Here is a 12,261-nt window from a genome sequence, read left to right on the forward strand (position 1 = left end):
ATTTTGCATGGGACTTGCTAAACGTTCTTTGAGGTTGTTATTTATTTATTTCATCCGTTATCAGGGGCCCCGTAAGCATAACTTGGCTTTGGTGCGATCGAGCACAATGTACTTCAAAACCCCCCTCAGTGATGGATTCCACTCCTTACATCCTGTACGTCTTTGATTTGTGATATAAGAGCGATACGCTGCTCATACAGTACAATAACGCCCAAACGTCCATGCTGATGAAATTCTGGCTCGCCGTCGCCTCGCAGCCTGTCACAGCCTGTCGCCCATGTAAAAAGGGAGACCCCTGAAATGCACTTGAAGGGCAGTGTGATTGAATTAACCAGCCATTAGATGTAGGAGATGAGCTGTAATTGCACGGGTATTTATCTATTCAGATGAAAGAGTTTTGACCGTGAGGTCATGTTACTGCGATGCTGCCCCCCCCCCCAGGATAAAATGTGTGCACCTGTTTACATCTTCCCCCTAGTCGTGTTGTTGTGACCTCTCATCCTGAGCCTAGATTCCACCGTGTAACACGGTATAACAGTTTTACTCCTGGCGGCGTAAGGCGACGACGATGTGGCTCAGCAGTGCTAATCTCTCTCCGTGTTCCCGCAGCCTTCATTAATGACTAAGAGAATAGGAATTAGAGGCATTAAATGATCCACTGTGTTCATGGCAGTTAGGTACCATGCAGGCAGACGCTGTGAGCTCGTGTCACTGTGTTCTTTCCTTATTTCAGCTGATGTCTTGCTCTTAATTTTTTTTCCCCTCTTTGTACCTCAGTTGTTTTTTTTCTTTTTAAATGTTATTTTGCGAGTTATTCCTGTTACCACCTCCGTTCAGAGAAGAGAATGTCATCCTGACCTTCTACTTTCCATTTAACGCAGGCCTGCCCCCGTTCTTCCCGCTGAGAGGAAGTGATGTCACGCCACCACCACCGCTTTGAGAGGGACTACCGGGGACCCTGGGATCGGAGAGACATCCGGCCCTCCGGCCTTCACAATGGAGGAGCCAACCACAGTTGTGCCTCTGCCGTCGTCAATGGCAACAACCGTCCGGGGCTGCTTCCCCTCCCGGTCATCCCCTCCCTCCTCCCCACCCCGGGTACTGTTGCCGTGACAACGTCGAGCTGTGACCTAGTGGTCAAGCGAGGCATCACGGCTGCAGGATCTGTGGCGCCAGCCTCGGCCAAGGTAAGCCGCTGCTTCCCTTTCACTCTGATCTGTGAAAAGAGTGTCCCGCTTCCTCCTTTTACTGTATCAACTTTTAAAATGATCATGATGCCCCAACCGGACTTAGCGTCCAACTTACTTTCAGCTTTTAGGCCTTCGTCCCCCACTTGGTCGTCATACATCGTCCAAATATCACAGCGCCACCACGTCTGTCTTCATGGTTCATCTGACTCACCTCTCCAAGCCCCTCCACCCCCTTTTTTTTTCTCTCTCTCTGCTGCCTCTCCGCTCTCCACCTTTATCCCTCTCTCCAGTTTTGCTGCTCTCTACCCACTTTCACTGTCCAATGCCTCTTTCTTGCCAAAGCATTTTCCTTCCATCTTCATTTTCTTTCTCTGCCAAATGGCAGGCTCGTCCTGCTTTTGCCTCCTTAGTAATTCTCCTCTTTCATTATGTAAATGACCCCTGACAGTTGCTCGGATGGATACTGCTGTCGCAAGTGATGGTTAGAGGGGAACTAAATAATTGTAAAGGACCTAATTTGATGGGGTTTTGAAAATGTGTCCTGCATCGAAAACACCCTGTGATCACGATGTTTGGGCCAAACCTGATTGTGAAGAAAGTTGTATAAGGGTATATATTAGAGGTGCACCAAGCACAGAATGATGGCTGATTTCTTATTCCTGGTTGATTCAAACTGCGGATACTGACCTTAGCAAATCTCCGTCTTATAAAACAACGTGCGAAATTATAAATGAGTTACATTTGCTGTTGCAACATCTCTACGCGTAATACTGCATTCAAAAAGGAGCTCTTGCATGCAAGTTTATACCATGCAAATGTTAAATGGCATCCTTAATTTGGCCTGCAGGATAGACTTTAACTGCTCTGCTTGCCCTTGATGAATGTTTTAAGTTACTAAGAAAAGGGTGGTGGTGCAAAAGAAGAAAAGAGTCAGGAAAATGCGGGTTAATCATATTCACTGTCGCTATCGCAATGCAGGCCTACCTTCTATCCTTTTTATAAACAGTGATTTTATGTCAATTCAGTAATTAATAAACAATTTTATAATATTCTGAGCTGATCCGGCATCACACAGTGGATGTGAGAGCACTAACTGTAAATGAGGGCTTTACTCATTTAAACATTGGCAAATTTAGAGTTGACATTTCAAACCTCCTTTAGCATCAAATATCACCATACCATATTTGTTTAGAAATTACTTTACAAGAACCAAGGTCAACAAAGAGCTGTACACATACAACTGAAAAAATTAAAAGACAAATGAAACACAGACAAGTTGAAACGGATAATGATAGTTGAAAACAGTAAAAATAGTTAAAAATTAAAATACCGTACCGGACTATAAGGCGCACGTATTGATGCAAGGTAATTGGTGGTGTGCCTTATAACCCTAATAAATATGATTACTGTTGTTCTTACTGACTGATTTTAAGTGGTACATTTTATGTGGTACATACTACTACTAATACTTTTTGCTTGTTAGTGCAACTATACATTTCAGTACAATTTGTCCTTTGAACTAGCCTTCCCATAGGGCACAACCTCCCTGTGCTAAGGGGGGAATGGTCCTTGGGGGGAATGGTGGGAGAGATGGCCCAGTAGGCCATCTCTCCCACCATTCCCATATCCAGTATGGTCAATATCAGAGGTTAACACCCCCCCACCCCAAAAATAAAAAAATAAAAAATAAAAAATAGCAACTGTACAGTAGTCTGTTTGACTTCATGCTATCTGTTTAAATTGCTGAGTCAGATTACTCCTCCGCCAATACATGTAATGACCCCAAAGCTGGCTTGAATAGTTTTTTTTGCTTCTGTTTTCCCCTTGAACGCTGGTGAATAAATGACCAAAAATACAAAATTGTATATAGCGCCAATTCACAACACATGTCATCTCAAGGCACTTTAGTCAAGTCAAATTCAATCAAATCATACAGATTGGTCAAAAAGTTTCCTATCTAAGGAAAGCCTAGTAGATTGCATCGAGTCTTGACAGCCTAAGTACAAAATACAGTTGGCTTTTAGATCACGTTGTAAACTATTAGTTTCATCTCACTTAATCTTTAAACTCTTCAATGATCATGAAAACAGCTAACTTTTAGTCCTTGTAACAACTTCTAGACTGAGAAGAGTAGTTGTTAGCGTACAGTAATCTGGTAAGGTTTGCTTGTGGTGCAATCAATGATTTGACAAAGATGGGATTTTTAAAGTTTGATACAGATGATCAGCAGTCATCACCAATCTAGAGGAATGTTATGGTTACAATCTAGTTTCTCTACGGATACCTAGTCTATACATTCCTTATTGAACAAAAACACAACAAGTTTGGACCGGTACAGTTTTATCAGAACAAAGTTTTTATTCCCCATTGCATCCTGGGATTTCCTGGTGAGCTCGCTGTGTTCACTGGGTTTCCCCCAGCGTGTTATAAGCTCCCTCCCGCCAGGCTAAGCGGTGTTTGCTTATTTGAGAGCGGCATTAAAGTTCCCGCCTGGGAGAAAACCTCCTGGTGTAAATAAGCTAACGTGCTAGCTGTTATTAGCTCCACGCACGCTACGTCCACGCTCGCTTCTCCTTCGAGCTGCGTGACGCAACACCTACCGTCGGGATCACCCCATTTTCTGGGGGAAACCCTGGTTCATCGTGTGAAGCGAATGGTTTCTCCACCAAGAAACAGCAGGACGTTTCCCTCTTTTTCCTTACTTTCCTTCAGCTGATTAATAGTCATAGATTTACTTTCAAGGCTCTTCTACACCAGAATGTTTTACTTTAAACTAAACTAATTCTTATACACCTCCTTGGTTTGCTGCTCTCAAAGGGGCCTGCATTTGTTAGAGCAGAGGTAAACAATGCGGTGGTAATTTACCCCCAAAGAGCTCATCATTAGCTTCCCCGCTAAATGTACTGACCACAAAAACAGTAAATCTGCTCCGGCACCACAGTACTATTCCTTTTTTTTTGCTCAATAATTACTAATTACTTACATTCAGACTAAGTCTCCCCAACTCCCACCATGGTTGTTGTCATCGTTCAATGAATGCTTTGTGTTGCACAAATGTACACACTTATTAAATGGTACAGTGTTTGTGGGAACGTGGGATGTCTAGCCAGCAGATATATGGATATTGTTCTCAAGATGCCACTCTGTTACCTTAATTTAAGCATTTATCACCCTGCTTCGTTGTCTGTTAGTGCTTTTTACGGCACAGCTGAACTGAAGGGAAATAAAAAATGAAATAAATAAAACGAATAAGGCGTGACATTTATATGCATCAAAGCCCCTTCATCCAAAATAAAATCCTTTGACACAATTTTCTTTCCATAAATAACCTAGCTGGTTCAATAAGTTCAATCAGAGTGTAGCCTGTGTTTACATCCTAGTTCCCCAGCCAATCATATGAGAGTTCCCAGGGTTCCCAACACATAGCGAAGAATTTGGTATTTTATCTTGGCAAAATAGCAGCAGCCTGTAAAAAATCGAAGCCAGTAAGAGAAGCAGACCAGAAATAGAACAGAGTACAACATTATATAGCTATTCTGTGGAAGTAAAAATTCAGAAGGGTTTCACCCCATTTAAAAATGGCATATTAGATTGTTGCGATCGCCAAGCTGTTCTACCGAGTTGAGCCATCATGCGTCAGTATCACTTATAGCTCCTTTAACTCCACAAATATGACTTTTCTCAAAGTGGTAAGAAGAAAGCATTAAGATTTTTAGATTTTTTTGTTTGTTTGTCAAAAGCCATGTGGCAGGACACAACAAATGGGTTGAAAAAGGCGTTTGGTCAGATAAGATCAAAATGTAAAGTTTTGTTTTCCCAACTTGCAAAAAAAAAAAAAAAAAAAAACAATGTGTAGAGGAAACCTGACACTGCACATCCCTCCCAACACACCACCTTCACTGTGAAACAGTTGTGGAAGATCATGCTGTAGGGAAGTTTTTCTTTAAGGACAGGGCTTGTTCAAGGTGATGTGAAGATGCATAGAGCTAAGTACTGAGTAAACCTTAAAAAACATCTCTTAAAGAGTGCAAATGACTTAAAATTGGAGAAAAGGTTTCTTTCCAGGACGAGTTAACTCAGATGTTATGGTTTAGATCTAGACAAAATGGAGTGGTTTCGTGTGTTCTAAAAAGCCTGTTCAAAATCTAGACCTAAAGCTGTGGCAATTTAAAAATTGCTGTTTATAGGTTGTCTCAATCCAATCTGGCAGAGCTTAAGCTGTTTGACAAATGAAGAGAGGCAGAGGTTTCAGTTCCTAGATGTCCCAAGCTGGTGGACCGCTATCTTTGGCTTAAATAGATTTATAGCTGCAATTGTTGAATAAATGATGGCGTGGAATGGATATACTCACCAAAATTTAAAAATATTTCTTTGTTGAAAAAGAAATGCAAAAACTGTGTTTACCTAACTTAACAAAACTGCACTGTTTTGTATTCATAAAAAAAAAATCAAATAAAATACATTGAAGTTATTAGTTGTAATGTGACAAAATGTGAACAAGGGGTATAAGTACTTTTGCAAGACTGTGTATAAAGGTGAACTACAGCAGGTGTATTTTGTCTTAATTTTGCCTGGTAAAAACTAGAGTTGCCCATAAATCTGACTAACCCCCCCAGGTCTCTGTCTGCCCATGCTAGCTTTGTGCAGGCTCACGCTCGCAGGCTGCCTTTCTGCCACGTATAATCAGATCTGTGGGTGGTCACAGGAAGTCTGATGGAGCAATGCTTCTCTCTCCATGGTCCCCGTGTCTCTGTTCCATCCGTGGCCCCGATAAAAAGCTGACAGGCCGTATTGATTTCCGCCGTTTGGGGACTCGCTTCATAAACACACCAGCCCGAATGGAGATGGTGTCCAATAGCCGGTGCGTGTATAGAAGTGTCTGAAACGGATAGCTGTGCATGCACTGTAGCATCCTCTAGGATAGAGGGGGTATTTTTAGCCTAAGTGCGTGCGTGTGTGATCTTTTTAATGTAACATGTCATGTTTAATGATCAGCTAAATGTGTATTTGGTTGGGGTAGCACACATAGGGGTAACACACATTTGTAGAGGCTGCATAAATGTATGGGACAAATGCTGACAGTCAGAAAGTGCCATCTGGCTACATCGTCCAAGGGGATGTAAAACTGACCAAGTGGAACAGTGAACTGCAGTTAATTCACAGCCTAGCTTTGTCTGCCAAACCATTAATTATTTTGTTATATTACTTTTATGGGTTTTTGTGCTCTCGTCCGGACCCTTCATATACTACATTAGATGGATAGTAATTACAAGAGAAACAAAGTTTGCCCACTTGCAGACCATGACCTGTAGATGCCATCAAAGAGTGTACTTCCTGTTTTGAAGTTGGAAGCAGTGAAATATCCTTATCATTTGTGACTTTAAATTGACTCGAAAGTGATAATTGTATTGTAAGCCGTGGTTAAGCACAGTATGCTCAACTGAGGTAGCGTTTGATTGTACAGGCCAACATTTGTGGAGGACTGTATTGTTTCAGTCTCTCCCCTTGGTAGAGCTTCCCGTGTTTATTGTGAACATGCACAGATGAAAAGTCAAGGATTCTGCATTTGAGCCGTCTTTATATAAGCACCGGATTAATGCATAGCTTTGAATAAATTTGCAATTTTATCACCCCGAATAGAATGCAAATGTTCGTTTCCGATTTTATGCGTCAAGCAGAAGTATGGAGCACAAATACTCTTGTTTGAATATATGCACTTGCTTAAATGTCTGAAGATCCAGACTTGAGCAGATTCTGATTTCTCTTTAAGAAATCACAAATATTAGAAACCGCTTTAATAGCTTCTGAATAAACAGAAAAATGAGTCATCTTTACAGCAAAGTTTTTATTGTTAAATAAAATTATGAGTTAGTTTTTAAGGGTTACAGAGCTGCTTCATCTGCTTTACTACTAATCCAGGTTTTAGTACAGAGGTATTTATACAGATAAAACCTGATTAAAAGAGATCACAGCATGTTTTCCATTTACTCCTTCATAAGGGATTATTGCAACCTGTTTTTGTGTACTTGAAATGCAATGGTTCCCCCCATTTAAATTTTACGAGTTCATTTTAAAATGAAAATAACAACTGTGTTCAACTCAATATTAGAAATGAATAAAGCTCTGATTTGCTCTTGTAAGATTGTCGAATCATTCATTCATGTATTGCAACTATAAAGGAGTCTTTTGAAGGCTCTCTGTGACTGGTCACTAATCATTTATATTAGGACCAGATGTGACGCTACCCTGTGTGAGAGCGCACTCGGGGTTAAGCAGGTCTGCAGTTAAACAGGATATTATTTTGTTTAAAAGCAAAGACAAAATGATAAACGAGTAAATTGTCTTTTGCATCTTTTTTGTTATTAGCACAGGGAGCACAGTTAATTAGCACAGTTAGCTTTACCCACAGCACTCCCTGGTCACTATTTTGTAAACCAAAACATCTATTTTCTAAAAAAGATTTAGAATATTTGGTAATATTAGACCCCTGGAAATACCATGAAGTGCTTTTAAATGTCTGGATATAAAAGCTCCGTCGTCTTGCTGGGCTCAGACTTCAGTTCAGTTGAGCCAGGTGGAATCCGTTTTTTTTTTTTGTTTTGTTTTTTTTTTGCTACAACATTTCCAATGAGATATCATATAATTATTTGCCTTGTCTGGCTGGTTGCAGACATATAACTTAAAAAAACATCCCTGTTTTGTTTATTTCGAGCTTTTATGGCACCAAACTCCCCAGAAGTTTTGTTTACTCAGATTTAAACCACCGCATCTAGCTTCTCCCAGAGGGATTCGTGGTTGTTTGTGAGAATAGGAAGTGGTGTGACACTGAATCTATGTAATTGTCTGAGCATCTTCAGTTTTGATGAGAGTTAGTACGAGAATTGCATGACAAAAAAAAGCATCCCATTAGTTATAATAGATCTCGTTTCCAGAGTTTACTCATGAAGGGGAGGCTTTCTTTGTACTTATAGACTGTGATAAGGACATTGGTCACAAAATAACTGTCTGGTGGTACATGAATTTTCCTCCGGTTCTTTAGCATTGAGCATTTAATATAATTTTTTTTAATATTTACAAGAATAATTACAGCATGTAATGTCAGAACTTTTATGATTTACATATTCAAAGGAGAGGATGGAAACATAACGTTATATGTATTTCCACTCCTCATCCATTTATCCTTAAAACCACTTTACAGCCCCTATTTATCCTTACAGCTCCTAACTTACATATAAATTCAACATAATATATACTCATGCATTTAATACATGGCATGCTAGTTTATGTAATTTACATTGAAATATAATAACAGTGGCAAGAATAATGATTTCTTTAAAATTATAAATGAAGCTACATTTCATTTTTGGCTTTGTATAGAAATGGAGCTGTCAGTAGTTTAAATTCTGAGAGAATTTTAATAAATTAAATTTTAATAATATTGTGTTAGAATCATCAAGATATCCTTACCTAATGAGTTATTCTTATTGCTTTTCTTTTTAACATGGTTAATGACTCCAGGGTAGTTTTGTAATTGTACCCCCTCTGTACAATAAATGAAATAAAGTTTTCTTCACTCTTTACTTTGAACAAATCTGATGTGTGGTTTTCAGTTAAGTTTATCATCCATAATTACGCCGATAAATCTATTTTCTCATACACTTTCAATATTCACCCCATTTATCTGTATTTGAATTTCTGTATATGGTCAATAGTTTCCAGATAACATTATTTATGTTTTGTTCAGGAGTAGGTTCAGCTTGTTTTGATCAAACCATATATTTAAATGTGTTAATTTCATTAATTACCTTTTTTAAAGGCTTTTCGGTTTCCTCTCCAGCACAGAAAATGTTTGTTGTCACAAGTAGTACAGTTTTTACTATTTCAGATATTTGCATAGGTCATTTGCAGACATTATGAACAGTTTAGGTTCCAGCACTGAACCTTGCGCAATAACCATGTTTCTCAGGATTTTCTGTGCTGCTGCTCACTCTGACTTATCCTTAGAAATAGTTTATTATTATTATAAGTGTTTATTAAAACCTTATGACCAGGATGTCTGCATGTTCTCATTCCTAATTAAAAAAAGCAAAGGCTGGTCTAATAATTAGTTTCTAAGTATTTTGAACATGTTGCCCTTGTCTTAATTAATATTTCTCATGAATGTAATACTTAAGAGTAACTGGAGTTGCACACCTGGAAAGCAAAGCCTGCATTCAGCCTTTGGCATTTCAAAGATATGCTTTCTGTTGAAGGACTTGTATGGTTAAATGTTTGCCCTTTAATATTATAACTTCTTATTGAATGGTAGAGAGGATTTCTCGGCTTTGTGCATGGACGAAAGCTGAACTTATCTACTGACATATCACTCAGGAAGCATCTTCTCATAGACAGTTGGTTGGAAGCTGGATTTTTTTGAAGGGTCTAATTCCCTTAAATGAAAGTTGTAAATCCATCCCTGCTTGATATTTAATAGCACCAGAGCTGCTACTTTCCTTCCAATCCTTATTTATCACAAATGCCAGAACTGTGTTAAATACTAAGAGCAAATATTGATCTACGAGCACTGATGGACGTTAACTGGTAGGGTTGTGTTGATTCTCCATATTGCCGGCATTTTGGGTCTCAGTTTATCTGTTTATATTAGCTATTGCTCTGTTAAAGAGTTGATTTATGCTCAGGGTTTCTGGCTAAGCCTGGCTGTAGTTGTGTGTGTGTGTGTGTGTGTGTGTGTGTGTGTGTCGGGGGAGGACTACCGCATTGCAACAGAGTCTTGCATGGCGCAGCATTAAGTTATGTTATGTTATGTGGATTGATGTATCACTGAACTGAACTGAACTGGTCAAACAGCCAAAATGGAGATTAAAGCGGGAAACGCAGCAAACTGGTGCAGCTAAGGCATCCAATTAACTGATCCCCAACACTTGACTAACCATCCTCATCTATTAAACCAGGAGTTCTGGAGGAAAGACAACAGCTGTGATCCCAGAGATAATATCGCCGCCGCTCATCACGCTTGGAACGGTTAGGAGTGTTTCCAAACAATTTGACGTCCGTCAATCTGCAAAGAGAAAGATTGTTCTGAAGATTTCAGATGGTTGCCAGTCTTCCTTTAGGTGGACATTCAAGCACATTCACCCAAGAGGTCTAGCTTTGACTCTCCAGGCCACAGTTGCATGTTAATGACAGTGAAATTTCAAAAACGGCAAGCGTGTCTTTGAAAAGAAGTTTCTGCACTTTCTAAAAATGAAGCATTACTTTGTCTTGCGAAGTTGCAGCTACATGTACTAGAAAACTTTTAGAAAAGCGTCCCTTGAATAGGTGAGACGCTAAAGGTCCATGAGCACCTGAGCAGTGGAGCAAGTGTTGCACATGCTCCCCCAATATCTTTAATCTCATGTTTTTGCTCCTTTTGTCTGGCATTAAAAATCTAAATTTCTATCTGTCTGAGTTTCTTTTTTCCAGACAGACAAACAGCAATGCACGGTGTCAGGAGTGAAGCATTTACTGTCACATTTGACGGATGAGGCTGACAGTGCTAGATAACACAACATTTTAATCCAGCGAGCTACCCGTTACACCATGAGCCTCACTAACAATGCTAACTAAACCTCACTCTTTTGAAAACTAGATTACTGTAAACATTTCAGTTCTCGGTAGGATATGGGTTTCATCTTTTTGTTCAAAAGTTATGCAAAGAGATGTGCAATGATCGACGGAGCGTGTCGGGGAACGGCTGCACTTGTTGTGAATTGAACCTCTCGTTGCTCATTGATTTCAGCCAGGTCAGTTAGCCAGCGCACGGAGGCAGCCCCCGTACCGAGGCAACACAACACCGAACAGCAGGTGTCAACTCCTCACTCTGACAAAATCAAAAAAGAAAAAACCTCAGGCATGTCTCCTCTGAAGGATTTTTTTTTCTTCTTCTTCTTCTTCTTCTTCCCTTTGACGGTTTACGCTGTTTTCCTGACATCTGAATGACGAGGCGAGCGCGTCGGAAAGTTGTGCATTCCGTGAAACTTTCACACGTCTGCAATCAGACCGTTTCAGCTAGCAGTCATATCATGGCGGATCACCTTTGTATTGCTGCAATACTTTATATGCTTTATATCGGCATCGAAGGGGGGGAAAAAAAAAAAAAAAAAAAACTCTTTATACGAGTGCCAGTCTTTGGTTGAGAAGCCTTGTAATGAATAGACTCGAAGATTCTGAAATTATTGAATCTCTGCAGGGGTTGAGGCTAAAAGGGGAAATGTCTTTTGAAAACTGGGATAACCTTGTGATGAGTTACTGTGAAATGTGTTGAATATGAAAAGATTAAAGTTTGAAAAGGCGCACACAGGGAAAGCTTGATGAGAGAGAGAGAGAAGCTGGGGGACAGGAGGGGAGAGTTGTTTTTTGAATCGGCTGCCGATAGGGAGGAAAACGCCGGAGCAGAACTCCATCATCACGACGAGGTGAAACTTCACATTTTCGAGGCAGGCACGCTCACTATGGGGTCTTAAAAGAAAACTGCTGTGTCGCAGGGAAAGCAAAGAACACAGCCGGGGTGTCATTTATTACCATCCATATGTTGTCACTAGGTTGTCATTTTGCGTTATTTCCTTTTGCCGTGAAAATGTCACCAGATCTGGCCGTCAGGAAGGGAATCCTAAGAAATAGAGCAGTCTGACGCTGGAGAAGTCTGTCATTTATTATCCAAAAGGCTTCATGTTAAACCTAGAGGCTTTTTTTGTAGGTGAGTTAAGAGTTCCATTATTTCACTGGTTGAACAGGTTTAAATATGCAGAGCAGGAGGTCTATTGCATTTTTTTCCCCCCTTCCACTAAAGTGTCTAAGTGATGCATGTGTCAGAGTGCATTTTAACGCTGAAAGTCAGCTTGTCTGACAACAAGCCCAGATGAACCTGTCAGCTCTTTCTGCTTTACCCGTCCAGTTTAAATGCCGGTTGTGATGAAGATGGCTATCAGTGGGTCCGTGGGAAGTAGATTTCTAGTATTAGGCATAGTGTGATTAAATTATGAGTTAGTTTCTAGATTGTATTTAATTCTGCTGCTTCTTTTTTTTTTTTTTT

At 40.0% G+C, this 12,261-nt stretch overlaps 1 protein-coding gene across 1 annotated transcript in view; it reads left to right on the forward strand.

Annotated features, from left to right (window-relative positions):
* The first annotated feature begins 914 nt into the window (after positions 1 to 914).
* LOC118566199 (kelch-like protein 29) overlaps positions 915 to 12,261 on the forward strand; it is a 92,037-nt gene continuing 80,690 nt past the window's right edge. The window contains exon 1 of the mRNA XM_036147618.1: positions 915 to 1,187. Within this exon, the coding sequence (XP_036003511.1) occupies positions 915 to 1,187 (273 nt within the window). The remainder of the gene's footprint in view (positions 1,188 to 12,261) is intronic.

This window comes from Fundulus heteroclitus, chromosome 15 (genome assembly GCF_011125445.2).
Source record: "Fundulus heteroclitus isolate FHET01 chromosome 15, MU-UCD_Fhet_4.1, whole genome shotgun sequence".
NCBI classification, from domain to species: Eukaryota; Metazoa; Chordata; class Actinopteri; order Cyprinodontiformes; family Fundulidae; genus Fundulus; species Fundulus heteroclitus.